The 18,005-nt window shown below is 45.0% G+C and overlaps 1 protein-coding gene across 30 annotated transcripts in view; it reads right to left on the bottom strand.

The window, feature by feature from the left end:
• LOC112263487 (MAP kinase-activating death domain protein) overlaps positions 1-18,005 on the bottom strand; it is an 84,267-nt gene that overhangs the window by 41,206 nt on the left and 25,056 nt on the right. For 15 of the 30 annotated variants that reach the window (XR_006084705.1, XR_002955500.2, XM_024439796.2 and 12 more), the window contains exons 2-10: positions 17,589-17,804; positions 16,808-17,446; positions 13,758-14,061; positions 11,175-11,306; positions 10,626-10,739; positions 9,885-9,965; positions 7,257-7,313; positions 6,212-6,384; positions 421-656 (exon numbers count right to left, since the gene is read on the bottom strand). Coding sequence is in view for 28 of the 30 variants with exons in the window: in XM_024439796.2 (XP_024295564.1) it covers positions 421-656; positions 6,212-6,384; positions 7,257-7,313; positions 9,885-9,965; positions 10,626-10,739; positions 11,175-11,306; positions 13,758-14,061; positions 16,808-17,446; positions 17,589-17,647 (1,795 nt within the window). In the remaining 2 variants the exon portion in view is untranslated. Of the gene's footprint in view, positions 1-420; positions 657-6,211; positions 6,385-7,256; positions 7,314-9,442; positions 9,452-9,884; positions 9,966-10,625; positions 10,740-11,174; positions 11,307-13,757; positions 14,062-16,807; positions 17,447-17,588; positions 17,805-18,005 lie in introns of those variants that run through there. The other 15 variants (XM_042330781.1, XM_024439788.2, XM_042330782.1 and 12 more) reach the window with 3 other exon arrangements.

Genomic DNA, 18,005 nt, shown 5'->3' with positions numbered 1-18,005 from the left:
TCTGGTTGGGATTTGTTCGTACAGTCACTGTGAGGACGACGTCATCGATGCACTTATTGATGTCTGACTGAGGCAGTGTATTCCTCAATGCCATTTGATAAATCCCGGAACATATTCCAGTCTGTGCTAGCAAAACAGTCCTGTAGTGTAGCATCCGCGTCATCTGTGAAGCGCAGAGCCAGAGCTCCAACTTCATATATAGCATGTTACTGTACAGCCACTACGTTCCAATTTAGACAATTAGTGCACAAATCTGCAATTTTCAACTCGTATACGGGTACGAGTGTAAAGGGCTAGACTTTACATCACACTATAAATATCCAAGCTAGCGGGTCAGCTCTAAACACAAATACACCAATTGTCAGTCAGTGCATGGTATATGCAGTACAGCAGGTGTGTAGGCTAGGGTAAGGGACTTACTGTTGTGGATCCTCTGAAAGGCCAGGTTGGTGGGGTTGAGGGCCCACTCGCCATAGTACTCCACGGCCTGGGTGTGCGACAGCTTCTCAGCGAAGCCGGAGCGTCGGGGCCGAGAGGCCAGGAAGGACGTGGCCTGGAATGCCACCACAGGCCGGGGGAAGAGGCGCAGCGTGCGTGTGTGCATCTGGAAACCCTGGAGCACATTGGGGGAGTTGAAGAACCGCACCATGGCAACCCTGTTGGAGAAAGAAGGAAAGGTGAGTGGGTTAACGCTTCAATGAGTCATATTTAGTTCAATTCAAAAAGCTTTCTTGTTTATCAAGTTTACATGCGAGAGACATGCGTCTTTGATAGGAGGTTCAAATTAAACACGTTGTTTCACATGACATTATGAATTTGTTGAGTCATACACTACTGGTCATAGGTTTTAGATCGACACATTTAAGGGTTTTTTCTATATTGTAGAATAATAATGAAGACATCAAAACTGAAATAACACATGTGCAATACAAAAGTGTTAAAACAAATCAAAATACACCCTACTGTTCAAAAGTTTGGGGTCACATAGAAATGTCCTTGTTTTTGAAAGAAAAGCACAATTTTGTCCATTAAATGAATATCAAATTGATCAGAAATACAGCAGACATTTTTAATATTGTAAATGACTATTGTAGTTGGAAATGGCAGATTTTTTTAATGGAATATCTAAATAGGCGTACAGACGCTTCACAGGTCCTCAACTGGCAGCATCATTAAAAAGTACCCGCACAACACCAGTCTCAACGTCAACAGTGAAGAGGCGACTCCGGGATGCTGGCCTTCTAGGCAGATTTCCTCTGTCCAGTGTCTGTTCTTTTTCCCATCTTAAATCTTTTCTTTTTATTGGCCAGTCTGAGAGATGTTTTTTTCTTTGCAACTCTGCCTAGAAGGCCAGCATCCCGGAGTCACCTCTTCACTGTTGACGTTGAGACCGGTGTTTTGCGGGTACTATTTAATGAAGCTGCCAGTTGAGGACTTGTGAGGCGTCTGTTTCTCAAACTAGACACTCGAATGTACTTGTCCTCTTGCTCAGTTGTGCACCGGGGCCTCCCACTTCTCTTTCTATTCTAGTTAGAGCCAGTTTGAGCTGTTTTGTGAAGGGAGTAGCACACAGTGTTGCACAATATCTTCAGATTTGTTTAACACTTTTTTGGTTACTACATGATTCTATACGTGTTATTTCATAGTTTTGATGTCTTCACTATTATTCTACAATGTAGAAAATAGTCAAAATAAAAACTCTTGAATGAGTAGGTGTTCTAAAACTTTTGATCGGTAGTGTATACAACATTGAGACAACAGTAGCTAGGATGGGGAGGAGTCTGTATATAATAAAGCGCTGCTCTGCATTCTTAACAGCACTATCAACGAGGCAGGTCCTACAGGCCTTAGTTTTGTCGCACCTGAACTATTGTTCAGTTGTGGTCAGGTGCAAAAAAAAGAGGGATTTAGGAAAATGGCAACTGGCTCAGAACAGGGCAGCACGGCTTGCCCAATGGATGCACACAGGCTCAAAGTGGAGGAGAGATTGACTTCATCACTATATTTATGAAAAGTATTTGCATGTTGAATGCAATGTTTGAACTACTGGCTCACAGCCCATGCATACCCCACAAGACATGCCACCAGAGGTCTCTTCACAGTCCCAAAGTCCAGAACAGACTATGGGAGACAACCAGTACTACATAGAGCCATGACTACATGGAACTCTATTCCACATCAAGTAACTCACGCAGTAAATCAAGTAATTCCAGCAGTAAAATTTGATTTAAAAAACATATAAAAATGCACCTTATGAAACAGCGGGGACTGTGAATCAACAAACATAGACATAGACATATGCATACAAACACACGATAGCATATGCACTATACACACTGATTTTGTGTTATAGATATGTGGTAGTAGAGGCCTGAGGGCACACAATGTTGGGAAATCTGTTATCAAATCAAATTTTATTTGTCACATACACATGGTTAGCAGATGTTAATGCGAGTGTAGCGAAATGCTTGTGCTTCTAGTTCCGACAATGCAGTAATAACCAACAAGTAATCTAACTAACAATTCCAAAACTACTGTCTTATACACAGTGTAAGGGGATAAAGAATATGTACATAAGGATATATGAATGAGTGATGGTACAGAGCAGCATAGGCAAGATACAGTAGATGATATCGAGTACAGTATATACATATGAGATGAGTATGTAAACAAAGTGGCATAGTTAAAGTGGCTAGTGATACATGTATTACATAAGGATGCAGTCGATGATATAGAGTACAGTATATACGTATGCATATGAGATGAATAATGTAAGGTATGTAACATTATATTAGGTAGCATTGTTTAAAGTGGCTAGTGATATATTTTACATCATTTCCCATCAATTCCCATTATTAAAGTGGCTGGAGTTGAGTCAGTGTGAGTGTCAGTGTGTTGGCAGCAGCCACTCAATGTTAGTGGTGGCTGTTTAACAGTCTGATGGCCTTGAGATAGAAGCTGTTTTTCAGTCTCTCGGTCCCAGCTTTGATGCACCTGTACTGACCTCGCCTTCTGGATGATAGCGGGGTGAACAGGCAGTGGCTCGGGTGGTTGTTGTCCTTGATGATCTTTATGGCCTTCCTATAACATCGGGTGGTGTAGGTGTCCTGGAGGGCAGGTAGTTTGCCCCCGGTGATGCGTTGTGCAGACCTCACTACCCTCTGGAGAGCCTTACGGTTGTGGGCGGAGCAGTTGCTGTACCAGGCGGTGATGCAGCCCGCCAGGATGCTCTCGATTGTGCATCTGTAGAAGTTTGTGAGTGCTTTTGGTGACAAGCCGAATTTCTTCAGCCTCCTGAGGTTGAAGAGGCGCTGCTGCACCTTCTTCACGATGCTGTCTGTGTGAGTGGACCAATTCAGTTTGTCTGTGATGTGTATGCCGAGGAACTTAAAACTTGCTACCCTCTCCACTACTGTTCCATCGATGTGGATAGGGGGGTGTTCCCTCTGCTGTTTCCTGAAGTCCACAATCATCTCCTGAGTTTTGTTGACGTTGAGTGTGAGGTTATTTTCCTGACACCACACTCCGAGGGCCCTCACCTCCTCCCTGTAGGCCGTCTCGTCGTTGTTGGTAATCAAGCCTACCACTGTTGTGTCGTCCGCAAACTTGATGATTGAGTTGGAGGCGTGCGTGGCCACGCAGTCGTGGGTGAACAGGGAGTACAGGAGAGGGCTCAGAACGCACCCTTGTGGGGCCCCAGTGTTGAGGATCAGCGGGGTGGAGATGTTGTTGCCTACCCTCACCACCTGGGGGCGGCCCGTCAGGAAGTCCAGTACCCAGTTGCACAGGGCGGGGTCGAGACCCAGGGTCTCGAGCTTGATGACGAGCTTGGAGGGTACTATGGTGTTGAATGCTGAGCTGTAGTCGATGAACAGCATTCTCACATAGGTATTCCTCTTGTCCAGATGGGTTAGGGCAGTGTGCAGGTTGAGATTGCATCGTCTGTGGACCTATTTGGGCGGTAAGCAAATTGGAGTGGGTCTAGGGTGTCAGGTAGGGTGGAGGTGATATGGTCCTTGACTAGTCTCTCAAAGCACTTCATGATGACGGATGTGAGTGCTACGGGGCGGTAGTCGTTTAGCTCAGTTACCTTAGCTTTCTTGGGAACAGGAACAATGGTGGCCCTCTTGAAGCATGTGGGAACAGCAGACTGGTATAGGGATTGATTGAATATGTCCGTAAACACACCGGCCAGCTGGTCTGCGCATGCTCTGAGGGCGCGGCTGGGGATGCCGTCTGGGCCTGCAGCCTTCCGAGGGTTAACACGTTTAAATGTCTTACTCACCTCGGCTGCAGTGAAGGAGAGTCCGCATGTTTTCGTTGCACGCCGTGTCAGTGGCACTGTATTGTCCTCAAAGCGGGCAGAAATGTTATTTAGTCTGCCTGGGAGCAAGACATCCTGGTCCGTGACTGGGCTGGTTTTCTTCTTGTAGTCCGCGATTGACTGTAGACCCTGCCACATACCTCTTGTGTCTGAGCAGTTGAATTGAGATTCTACTTTGTCTCTGTACTGACGCTTAGCTTGTTTGATAGCCTTGCAGAGGGAATAGCTGCACTGTTTGTATTCGGTCATGTTACCAGTCACCTTGCCCTGATTAAAAGCAGTGGTTCGCGCTTTCAGTTTCACGCGAATGCTGCCATCAATCCACGGTTTCTGGTTAGGGAATGTTTTAATCGTTGCTATGGGAACGACATCTTCAACGCACATTCTAATGAACTCGCACACCGAATCAGCGTATTCGTCAATGTTGTTATCTGACGCAATACGAAACATATCCCAGTCCACGTGATGGAAGCAGTCTTGGAGTGTGGAGTCAGCTTGGTCAGACCAGCGTTGAACAGACCTCAGCGTGGGAGCTTCTTTTTTTAGTTTCTGTCTGTAGGCAGGGATCAACAAAATGGAGTCGTGGTCAGCTTTTCCGAAAGGAGGGCGGGGCAGGGCCTTATATGCGTCGCAGAAGTTAGAGTAACAATGATCCAAGGTTTTTCCACCCCTGGTTGCGCAATCGATATGCTGATAAAATTGAGGGAGTCTTGTTTTCAGATTAGCCTTGTTAAAATCCCCAGCTACAATGAATGCAGCCTCCGGATAAATGGATTCCAGTTTGCAAAGAGTCAAATAAAGTTCGTTCAGAGCCATAGATGTGTCTGCTTGGGGGGGGATATATACGGCTGTGATTATAATCGAAGAGAATTCTCTTGGTAGATAATGTGGTCGACATTTGATTGTGAGGAATTCTAAATCAGGTGAACAGAAGGATTTGAGTTCCTGTATGTTTCTTTCATCACACCATGTCTCGTTAGCCATAAGGCATACGCCCCCGCCCCTCTTCTTACCAGAAAGATGTTTGTTTCTGTCGGCGCGATGCGTGGAGAAACCCGCTGGCTGCACCGCCTCCGATAGCGTCTCTCCAGTGAGCCATGTTTCCGTGAAGCAAAGAACGTTACAGTCTCTGATGTCCCTCTGGAATGATACCCTTGCTCGGATTTCATCAACCTTGTTGTCAAGAGACTGGACATTGGCGAGAAGAATGCTAGGGAGTGGTGCACGATGTGCCCGTCTCCGGAGTCTGACCAGAAGACCGCCTCGTTTCCCTCTTTTACGGAGTCGTTTTTTTGGGTCACCGCATGGGATCCATTCCGTTGTCCTGGTTGAAAGGCAGAACACAGGATCCGCTTCGTGAAAATCATATTCTTGGTCGTACTGATGGTCGTACTGATGGTGAGTTGACGCTGATCTTATATTCAGTAGTTCTTCTCGACTGTATGTAATGAAACCTAAGATGACCTGGGGTACTAATGTAAGAAATAAAACGTAAAAAAACTAAAAACTGCATAGTTTCCTAGGAACGCGAAGCGAGGCAGCCATCTCTGTCGGCGCCGGAAGTCAAGCATTATTGTAATGCTTTTAATGATGTATATCTGTCTTCATTTTGCTGGACCCCCATTAGCTGCCCAAATAAAAATACACTTCAGATTTTAGAAACTTCAATTAGGAACAGGGGTCAATCCATAAATTGTGCATATGTAAATAGCCCCTCATATCTATTATCTACAATATTCAGGAACCAAATGGAGGAGGAGTGTCTAGGTCCTGACTGGATTATTCTGCTAGGGTCAAAGTTCAAATAGAACCAACCTCACAAATTGCCTCGCATGGATAATATGAGATCTACTTAAAATGGGACAGAGAAACTTTGTCAAGCCTTGCCTGGTGGCCACATCCACAGAGTCCACGTCGTTGCCGTAGATGAGGGGGTTGAACTCGGTGGAGGAGGGCGACGCCTTGTTCTGGCCGGGGGGGAGCAGGGGTAACTCCTGGCCCTCCTGGAACTTCTCCAGGTTCAGAATGGGCTGGGTGTTGAGACTCATGCTGGCCAGGGCCTGGAGCGGGTAGAGGTGAGGAAGGTTTTAATCAACACACTGTCATGATGAGGAGGGGTCACTCGGCCCCACTAGGGGGCACCCTCACCTCAGGCATCAGCTGAAGGGTAGTGCAACAGAATGGTCTCACTAGGACCAGTGTGGAACTGTCTGTTTGAGGTTCAAAACGGTGCAAGAGAGTAATTTGAGAAAATTGAGTTACAACTTATAATTTATTTGTTTATGTATTGTGCTGCTTTATTATGTTTTTGTCTGTATGATGTAAGTTCTCATTTGAGAATAAATCATTAATAAAACACAAGGACTAAGCTAGGAGGACTCACAATGTGATTATGTTATTAGCTGACAGGTGAGCGTGTGGGATAAAATGAGGAAGCCCGTTTCCCCAGCAAATGAATCTGAAGAGTGCATGTTTTTGCAGATGCCTGAAATGGGAGCGTCACTTCGGAAAGGTCGGCGGAAGAAGAAACAGCAGAGGGAATTCACTAGCACTCTGGGACTGCTACAAGACTCATTCAGGGTTTTGCACGATGTTAGCACAGTGGATCGTTTGATGGTCAGGTTCAGTCCTGGACGCAACCTATGTGTTACAACAGAAATCTGCATATCCACTGTGTTTGCTTACAAGAACACTCACTGATGACAAGATAGATGTGCATACATTCAGGCATGCTCAAGCCAAAACTAAGCAGCCAGTGGTGGGTCTTACGAAATATCTCTCTTTGCCGCCAGTCTGTTACAACATCTCAACAATAGTGTATGACACTTGGAGGAAACAATAACAAGCAACAACAAAACATATTTAAGTTTGGTTAGGAAGAATATCCGTGCAAGGAGCGTGGGCACATTCCGCAGAAGGAAAAATTAGCAACCTTATTGTCAGAGGAGAAGATCTGCTTTTGGGTGATCACGGTCAACCTAACCAGACACTAGGGAAGGGAAGGGGAGGAGGGGGACAAGAGAGATGCCAGGAAGAGGATCACATGAAAAGGCTGAGCTGACCAATTGCTGAGCAGAATTGAAACCACACGTGACAACAAAAAAAAAGGGGCAAGATAGGAGGCTGTGTGTCCAATTCCCTTTAAATGGATTCCTTTCCTCATCTCCTCTCAATCCTGACTACTAAAACAGCTGAAAGGACGGGATGCTTGAAAGCGATGTCGGAACCTTGACTAGCCAATAAGTGGGCTAGTGGGGAGATGGAGATGCCTCCCTGTTGCTTCCACATACAGCCCTTTCAGCTAAGTGGTTGCAAAAAAAGGGAGAACAGGAAAGGGGCAGTTTTAGAGAATTGGGACATAGCCAGAGAACAAGAGAGAGAGAATGTTGTAGAGAAGTAGAGCGAGAGAGAGAAGAGGTGCAAGAGAGGAAGAGAACAAACCATGACAGAGACACAAACAAACATGAGTGCGACAAAACAACACCCAAAAAGGAACAGTAATTCACCACACCACACCCAACGCAAGTTAGCCACTGAAGACTAAAGAGTCTATCGATGGTTACCAGCTGGGAGGATAGCCAGTGGATACGATGGAGAGGTGATACTGAGGCACAGAAGGGAGCAGATCTCTTGACAATAATTGTTGTAAATTAAAAACATTTTGGCTTTTTGTTTACACTGTCCATATACCCCCCCCTCCCAACTCTTAACCTGTGAGTTTCTGACTAGGTGTACAAAACATTACAAAACACCTCTTTCCATGACATATACTGACCAGGTGAAAGCTATGATCCATTATTGATGTCACTTGTTAAATCCACATCAAATCAGTGTAGATGAAGTGGAGGAGACAGGTTAAAGATAGATTTTTAAGCCGTGAGACAATTGAGACATGGATTGTGTATGTGTGCTATTCAGAGAGTGAATGGCAAGATAAAAAAGGCAAGTGCCATTGAACAGGGTATGGTAGTAGGTGCCAGGCAGACAGGTTTGAGTGTGTCAAGAACTGCAACGCTGCTGGGCTTTTCAAGAATGGTCCACCACCCAAAAGACATTTAGCCAACTTAACAACTGTGGGAAGCATTGGAGTGGCCTGGCATCCCTGTGGAACGCGTCATACAGTGTAGAGTCCATTCCCCGATGAATTGAGGCTGTTCTGAGGGCAAAAGGGGGTGCAACTCAATATCAGGAAGGTGTACCTTAAATGTTTTGTACACTCAGTGTACACTAACCCATTCTCTGTGTGGGACTGCAAGGACCTACCGGCTACCACTTGTTTGTCACTGTTTTGAGGACTGCTGAGGACAGCTTTAACCCTTAAAACAATAGAACCTATGAAAACTCACCTTTACCCATATCGTTTCAATCAAATGGCTTGTTAACACAACAGATTTTTTGGCTCTGCCAACACACAGGTCTATCTTAAATCAAATCGCACACACTCTGGGATAGGGCCAAGTCTATCACACACACAAGTAACTACACTGGTTCTGATTCAAAGCATATCAACAAACTATGATATGCAGGGATTTTCAACATGACGAGGTGTGACTGCGGATTCAAATTGGGGTTACTGGGTTTGGATGTTAAAAAACAAGCGCTGAATAACATTTGGTGACGAGTTGAGACGCATTTTTTAAAAGGGCGATGAGGAATCGTGCCTTAGAATGTTTAAAATGTGACATTTGTTTATATGGCGGATTCATGTCTTGTTTTTCTTTTCATGTAACTTCTCTTCATAAAGCATCTTGTGTTTAATATGCACTTTCAAATCAAATAAACTCAAAAACTTAGATGATGACAATGTTGGGTAGGAATAGTTAAATGGCAAAATGTGCTAATGATAGCTAGATGTCAAGATGGCGGGTGGGGGTAACTAAGACGGTCGCTGATAATTCGAGGTGGTTTTAGTTACAATGCCAAGCTGTGACGTGGTACCAGAGTGGAATGTTTGATTGGCATTTCACAACACGCGTAAGAGAGGTTGGTGAATCAGAACCAGCTTCTCATCAACGTATCGTTATTTGAGGTTCTGGGCTTAGAGGATTCGGTCAGTTCTACTGCTACAGCTGTTACTGAGGTCCAAGGGAGTAAGACCTAGTAGCTGCTTTTTTTTACCTTAGAGAGCTAGTGCATGCAAAGGAAAGAGAGAGAGAGAGAGAGAGAGAGAGAGAGAGAGACAGAAGAAAACAAAACGAGAAAAAAAACACTTGTTGTCGTTAGGACATTACAATGCTTAACTCCACAATGCTCCCACACTATATGCATAGTTAGTGCATACAACAAGGTAAGAGGACAAGGACACCGATGTGCCTGGCGCAATTCATCAAACCTCTCTTGAAACATATCTAAAGCTGAAAGAAGAGAAGGTGATCACTTGAAAACAAATAGTTAATATAACACATACGTCAATATCGCAGTTTTTTTTTTTTTTTTTACGTAATAAAGCAATACAAGAGGTTGAAATAAACAGAGTTAACGGTCGGCAGTGCTAACATACATGCTTAATGAACGACCAATGAAAACAGTGCTCGGGTATGTTGCGACAGGCTATATTTACCTGTTTCAGGTGTTTCTTGAGTTCTGTGGATTCCGGCTCGGGAAGAAGGGGTAGGTGCTCTGCATTGGTGGGTGCTTTGACCTGTGGAGCAACAAAGCATGCTCAAGCTGTCAAATGTTAGAAAAAAACTAAATGTACACTACACACGTACAAGAGTACACAAATACCCCTTCAAATGATGAAAGCATACATCGGTCACCATTACCTACTAAATAGTAGACGAAAGGGAAGGAATTTGCCCCTAGAAAGACAGACTGGGATGTGGGTGGGTGTTTTAGCACTGAAAACACTGATGCTCTCTCTGTCTCACAGAGAGGGAGGACTTTTATGTTGAAGTCAGTGTCTGCACAGGTCTGAAATGAGGATGACAAGAGCAAGGCTTTCCTTCCTGCATGAAGTCGACATATAGCCTAACACAATATCTGTCACAATGAGAGAACTGAACCCCAAAAGGGATTTAGCAGTGAAAATAAAGACATCTCAAGCAAGTGTCTAGAATCTTGTCTCCCAATCAGAGATAATGATGTATGGAACTCAAATGGAGTAGGGAACAGCATAGATCTGCGAAGGAATGACATAGATCTGTGAAGGAACAGCATAGATCTGCAAAGGAACAGCATAAGTCTGCTAAAGAATAGCAAAGATCTGCCAAAAATAGCAAAGATCTGCCAAAGAATAGCAAAGATCTGCAGAGACCATTTGCGGGGACGCTGAAGCGCACCTCCATTTTGGGGCATTTACCTTGTTACAGTCCAGGTCCACGAGCCACACATCGTCGGGCATTTTGAAATCGGATTTGTAAAGGAAGAAGCTGGCAGGCACACCTATGATGTAAGGGGTGGGGGCGAGGAGAAGCTACAAAAGGAGAGAGAAAGGACATTGACGTCACGATCAGACAAAAATCAAACCAGCACACAAGCAAGAATAGCTCCAATAGGAGGAGCCTCACACCATAGACTAAAGCTAGTGGGCTAGAACTCCACTAGGCATGGATTCAAACATAATACAGGGACTAATCTCTTCTTCAACATCTACAATCACAAATGCCTTGACAAAAAAAAGCAATGGATGATAAAATTGGCAAAATGAATCAAATAAAAAAAAATAGTGAAACTTTCAAAAGGCAATCAATTACGGCACGGGAATTCCTTCATTTTTCCCCCAAACGTGTGTAGAAGTGCATCCCTTAAACAATAAAAAAAATCCATCCACAACCTCACAACGCCCTCTATTTGTTCTCCGAATAGTACTACAACTACCAGTGCTGCAGTCATTGGTTTGTTGACGTACCTGTTCAGCGGAGGCCATGCAGGTGGGCAGTAAGGGAATGACAGGGAACATGTACTCCAGGGGGTAGATCATGGCTACAAACGCCATGACACTCATGGTCAGGGCATTGTAGTCCCGCGACTGGAGGACCACCTGGAAGACACAAATCAAAACAAACTATCTGATACTTCAGAAGACTGGTTGGCCATAGGTGATCACATGCTGTTTATTCCATACAAGATCAATTCAATGACTACCACCCGAGAAAGTATCTTCATTTTTCTCCCAAAGAGTTTTATTCCTTCACAATAAGAGAAGCAGCATTGACTAGTTGTGTGGTTGTTTCAACAGTAAACGTACAGACCAAAATCTGCTGTTTTCACTCTACAAACAGCGGCATGTTTAAGCTTGAACAGCGAAAGGAGGTCCTTCAAGGTTAACCTGACATGTTGTTCTTACAGTAAATGGGAAGGGGGGTAGAGCGTAGTCACTGCGGGTGTTCAGACAGTGAAACAAAGGGGACGGAATAAGGGAGCGTGACGATTACAGGGGTGATGCAGAACAGAAAAAAAACAGCAGGTAGAACAGAAAAAAACAGCAGGTTCCGGACCTCGTAGGGCAAGAGTTGAATACCCCTGCAACATATAAAATCAGTTTGTGTGTAGTGTGGGACTTGGTCTTTAATAATCTAGTGAGATTGTGAACAAAATGTTTGAGTGGGCCCTTTTATTCAATTATCAAGAGTTGGAACTACAGTAGGGGTGAGAATGTTTCAACTTTAAAAAGACATCTGGATCCTTAACGTTAAGAAATAACCCTAAACGGACAAACAAAGTTTATTTGTTACCAAATTAAAATGACAGTGCAGCTGGCTCGCCTGCTATTTCTCTTCACTAATGATGCAAGTGTGTGTTCAGTCTTCAGTCTGTTGCGTGTAGAATATCCTAGCCTATTCATTGATGATAGGCCCTGCTTTACTGAAGTTGCGAGACATTACAAGCCAAGAAATTGCGAAATACAGCATTCCAGTGAGATACAGCTTTGATTGCTGATAGGCCTAGTGCACCGTTCTGACAGTCTGCCTGGTAGCCGACCTTCCTATACTGTGCCTCTCTCCGTCCCTCTGTAGCTAGCTATGAAAGAAGCGAGTGTTTATATTCTCAAAAGTAAGCCAACTAATCAGACTCCTTCGTTCCAAGGATACCGGATTTTTGGAGTCGATTCCTAGATGGAAATGTGTTTTCTTTCTACTAAAATGTCATGGTAAGTCACGGTATTTAACAAACTGTAAAGTACTTTTTTAGTAGTTTGTGGGCATGCAGCAGGCAGGCAGCTCGAGATTTGATTGACAGTTCTAGTCACCTAGTGATGGACCTTAGTCAAACTTCAAAAGCTGCATTACTTTACAGATTGAAAAAAAAGAATTTCACCTTTACTTAACCAGATAGTTATAAATGAGAATTAGTTCTTAACTGGCCTGCGACCTGGCCAAGATAAAACAAAGCAGTGCGACAAAAACAACAGAGTTACACATGGGATAAAGTAATGACACGTGGGATAAAATAATTACAATTTAGCAATTAACACTGGAGTGATAGATGTGCAGATGAGGATGTGCAAGTAGAAATACTGGTGTGCAAAAGAGCAGAAAAACAAAAACAAATATGGGGATGAGGTCGGTAGTTGGTTGGATGGGCTATTTACAGATGGGCTGTGTACAGCTGCAGCGATCGGTAAGCTGCTCTGACAGCTGATGCTTAAAGTTAGTGAGGGAGATAAGTCTCCAACTTCAGTGATTTTTGCAATTCGTTCCAGTCATTGGCAGCATAGAACAGGAAGGAAAGGCGGTCAAAGGAGGTGTTGGCTTTGGGGATGACCAGTGAAATATACCTGCTGGAGCGCGTGCTACGGGTGGGTGTTGCCATGGTGACCAGTGAGCTGAGATAAGGCGGAGCTTAACCTAGCAAAGACTTATAGATGACCTGGAGCCAGTGGGTTTGGCAACCAATAGGTAGCGAGGACCAGCCAACGAGAGCATACTGGTCGCAGTGGTGGGTAGTATATGGGGCTTTGGTGACAAACATTGTTCCATTTCTGTTAATCACGTCTGTGGAATTTGTTCAGTTTGTCTGTTGTTGAATCTTGTTACGTTCATACAAATATTTACACATGTTAAGTTTGCTGAAAATAAACGCAGTTGACAGTGAGAGGACGTTTCTTTTTTTGCTGAGTTTGGCTGTTGAGGCCAGGGACACACACACACACAACAGTACTCATTCCACTGACCCACCTAGGAGGCAATAGGCTGATTTGTGACTGAGCAATAGCCTTATTTAAGGCAGAGGCCGTGCTCGAGAGTGATCTACAAATAATATTGAGTAGCTGTTTATGATGTAAGGTGATTTGTAGATAAGTCAGTCTCGACTTGCCTTTAAAGTTGGCTGAAATGTCGAACGCGCCCAGAGTTGTTTGAGAACATAAATTCTCCTGAGTCGCTGATCACCGACTGCACCAACTGACTGATTTGCAAATCATTTTGCATCCTAAATAACTACTCAGTTCTCAGGGTAAACTCCATTCAAAACATCCACCCTTTCCCCTAACCTTGTGCTCCAGTAGGATGCAGCTGAGCACCATGAGGCAGGCGTCCACACCCAGCAACTCCAGGGGCAGGTGCAGGGGGAAGTCCACCATGGAGAAGCGAGAGTTGTCGGGCAGGGCGAAGGTGAGTGCCGCCTGCATCTCGTGGGGCAGCACCTCCACATCTACGCGCCGTTGGCCCGCCACGGGCACCGGGGAGCGCAGGAGGCGGTAGACCCAGGACTCGATCTCCCGCAGGTCAGCCAGCAGCTGGCTGCCTTTCTCCTCCACCAACAGGGCCCCCGTGAACACGCGCCACATGGTGTCCCTGATGGCAGAATGACAAGTCAGTCAACAAACTGACAGTTTAGATACACATGTAGAGGCCTCTGTGACATGCAGAGGGAAATGGTGTCCCTGACAGGAGACCGTCAACAAATCATACTTCTCAACAGGTGATAAAAGCAAGCATATCCTGCGAGATAATCAACCCAAACAAACTGTACTGCTGCAACACCTGTACACATACATTATTCTAATATTAAGCGAGTGCTACATCAAAGCCTTATAACTGCATTTACACAGACAAAACACCCTTCCCTCTGCATTCTACTGTACGTTGTCATTGTGTAATGAGCAAACAAGACGCAGATACGAGCCGCCGATATGTCGACAGCCCTCCACTCTGAATGTACACACCTGTACACACAACGTGGCGGCATTAAAACCCTCTTTGCGATTGCCTGGCGTCTGTTGGCTAGGGAGGGAGATTAATCAGTAGCTCGTCAGAGCTCGCCCTGGGCCGCCGCCCACTGCAGCTGCTCCCTGAAGGCAGTCAGAGCCCTCAATCTGTCAGGCGAGCGCTGTGTGTGTGTGTATGTCATAGACTGTAGTGTAGAGTGTAAGTGTGACTGTGTGTATATGTGTATGTGTGCGCCGCAGCAGCCCGCAACGCAGTAGACCATCACAGTGTTATGTAAGGCAGCACGGCTAGGGCTCTAAAGTGTGAGCAATTTGGACGCATATACGACTAAATATTTTTGCTGTACGACCTGGGGTTTTATTTTGGGTACACCAGCGCAACTAAAAGAAAATCACAAGTAAATAAATGTCTTAGTAATTCACCGCATCACTTCCCTACACTGCTCGAATAAGACTGCTTCCTGCCAGTTCCCGAACCACACCCACACACACACATGCATACCAAGCCCCGGCCTCTGTTAATCAAGCAGAGAGCACACAGTTCCTCCACAGCCGTTTCTTTCTTTCTCAGCATGGTGTCAATTCCTACACTCCACATATTCTTCCAAAACAAGAACGATGGCGCTTTCCAGGCAGTTTCTAAATATAAATCTATAGGTCTTCCCTATTATACTATTACTTTGTGCATATTGCTCTCTGCAAAACTCAAATTAGTCTAAGGAAGCTGGCATATGCCTAAAATAATGCTGATCGCTAACTAGCTGGCTAAAATGCCATTTAGCTAAAAGCTCAAGCTTGGGCAAAGCAAACATTTGCTTTCATACAGGTTGTTACCAGTGGTGGTGTAGATCAGCATGTTGTTTGTGCAACGCCATGTTCTGAATCAGACAGCCTATTCTAAAATCTTTTTCCAAATGCAGCATCTATTTAAATGTGATTAGGGTCCCCTGGGAAACACTGACCAACACGTTGGTTCCCACCCTGTCATAACTCCTAGCTGGCTTTTTAGTATGTTGTCATGCCAAACACCAACCGTAGAACTTTGAATAGTATTTATATGATTCCAACAGTTCACACAAGTGTTTTGATCTATATCGCAAGTCAAATTACAAGAGTCGCTTGAAAAAACACACTTTTTTTTCACCTATATTATCGTGCAGCCCTACTAACAACCTGGTAAACTTTACCAGTATATGCAAACATTTGGTTGCACAGAAAGAAAGAAAAAGTGATATATTTTTCAGGAGCTGTGCTTCAAAAGTAAGTAGGATTCATATAGGTGCAATGCAGGCTTTATCTAAATCAATTTACGAATCTATTTTTCTGTTACTTTAAGATGTACGTGGTGCTCCTAACTTTTTGAAAGTTAGGAGCACAAGTGCTACCAATTCATTAAAAAAAATTAGATCCCTGAGCACGATCCTTAGGTCTCTCTCTCGGTCTTCGTCACCGCGCTATACACAGACCAGGGAAAATGTCACAACAGTGAGTGAGGTCTTCATTAACCCGAAGCAGAGCTTTACAACCCTCTGCTTCTGATAGGGTACTATAGTTTACTGACATCTGCTGCTACTACTATTACTACTACACACAGGAATTCGCTACGCTGTGCTTTTCCTGGAGCTGAGCGACAATTGTTACTAGAGGGACAATTGTTACTATTGTCTGGGCAGACAATATATGGATCCATTGTGGTGTTGATCGTTATAGAGGAAAGGAGAGAGGATTGGATTTTGAGGGAGGAAAACTTCCAATTGAAGCAAATAAATAAGTTACTGTAATAAGTTACAATTATTCAAATCATTATTTTCAATATATCTCTAAGAAAACATAATAGAAATCGTTAACTCGTTAAATAATAAACATTATTGCATAAATAATAAATGGGAATGTCTCAATACCCTGTGTGCGTAAAGATGAATGCACACAATGGTCACGGATCTTCATCAATTGCCTTGCATCAACACCAGCATGATAGGCCGTGCCGGTGTGTGTCTTTCGAGAGCAGGGGAACCACGCATTTCCTGCAGCATTTGTTAGGAGACCCCACAATAGGGGATAAGGCCCTGCTGACTCACTGATGACACTACCCACAAGGTTCTCACTGTCCAGTGTCCATTTCACCTCCAAGATTTTAATCCGCCGGCATTTCAGACCAGTGTCGTTTTAAAATATAATGAGTGAGGCAATTACATCTTGTCCATTAAAAATATCATGAGTGGGGTTAGTACTGCGGTTGGAAGTGTTCTGGCCGGTGTAGTTTTAGGATAGTTTTAGCAACGTTGTGAATTTACTCAACTAAATCTCCTGAAAGAAATGGAAACCAGGGGGCTCCATCATTTGATAAGCCTGGCACTATGCATAGGTCTCACCTCTGAGTTGCGCGGGGCAGGCCGGCGCGCTGGGTCAACCTGTGGCTGCAGCAGTCCACCATTCTCTTGAGGATGTACAGGCACTCCCTAAAGGTGGAGAAAAAGGGGTAGTGGCTGATCATGCACAGCGAGGTCAGCGTGCTGTCGCGGTTCTGACTGACCATCTTGGCAGTGCTGCGTTTGTGCCGAGGGGACCTGCCGGCATTTGGCTCGCCACCAGGTGGTCCCGGCTCCGTGCCTGGTATAGGTGTGGTTGTTGTGTCGGCACTGGCAGGCATCGGCAACGTGGAGGCATTGGGGCAGCCACCGCTGCCATCCGAACCCTCGCTGGTCGCTTCCACTGTCTGTGCCGCCGTTCCACTGCTACCCGCCTTGTCGCGGCGGTGCCCCCCTCGCTGGAAGGAGCGGTAGAAGTTGACGCAGATACCATAGCGCGTGATGCCCGAGTCTTTGTCAGTGAGTGCGAAGACAAAGGAGGCGTCGTCTCGCAGACTGACCCGGCGCTGCCGGATGCTCTGGCATCCCTCAGGCTGACAGAAGAAGACCACGTCCGGGGACAGAGGGAAGTCTGGGTGGTCCTCCAGCGGGTAACGGCGGAGGAGCTGGGGGGTCTGGGACCCGCTGTCAGTGCTGGGCTGCCTGGAAGTTAGGATGGAGGGAAAATGGGCATTAGAAAGTCTGGAATTTAAAAAAAACAAAGGCCTAACAATATAATGTGAGGTAGTAGGAATCAGTTTAGGATTGGACTGTTATTTCCCAACCAACCCTATGAAGTCCTCACCTGGCTCCCACCACCACCAGGTAGTCCAGTAGACGGGGGCACATTTTCTTTTTCTCCATCTTTGATTGATGTCTTTAAGTCATGGCAACAGACATTTTGCACCTCTCTGGTCAGTCAGCAGCTGTTCAATCACGAAGAGGAAGGGCTAGGTGTGGGTGGAGCATGCAGGACCTTAGTTGTCATTGTGGACATCTGAGAAAAAACAACTGGGGAAACCTGCAAAACAAGAAAATGTAGTATGTTACGGTTATGGTTTTCAGCTTTATTCGTTCACTAAAGCCTTGTTCACACTGGCAGTTTGAAGTGACTCTCAACCTATTTTTTGGCACATCCAACTCAAATATTTTATTTTTCCTGCAGTCTGAACAGCCCAAAAGCACATGGAATGGGATATTTCAAGCCACATACAAATCTGAT

The sequence above is a fragment of the Oncorhynchus tshawytscha genome, linkage group LG12, assembly GCF_018296145.1.
Source record: "Oncorhynchus tshawytscha isolate Ot180627B linkage group LG12, Otsh_v2.0, whole genome shotgun sequence".
NCBI lineage: Eukaryota > Metazoa > Chordata > Actinopteri > Salmoniformes > Salmonidae > Oncorhynchus > Oncorhynchus tshawytscha.
This window is presented reverse-complemented; position numbering and strand designations above follow the sequence as displayed.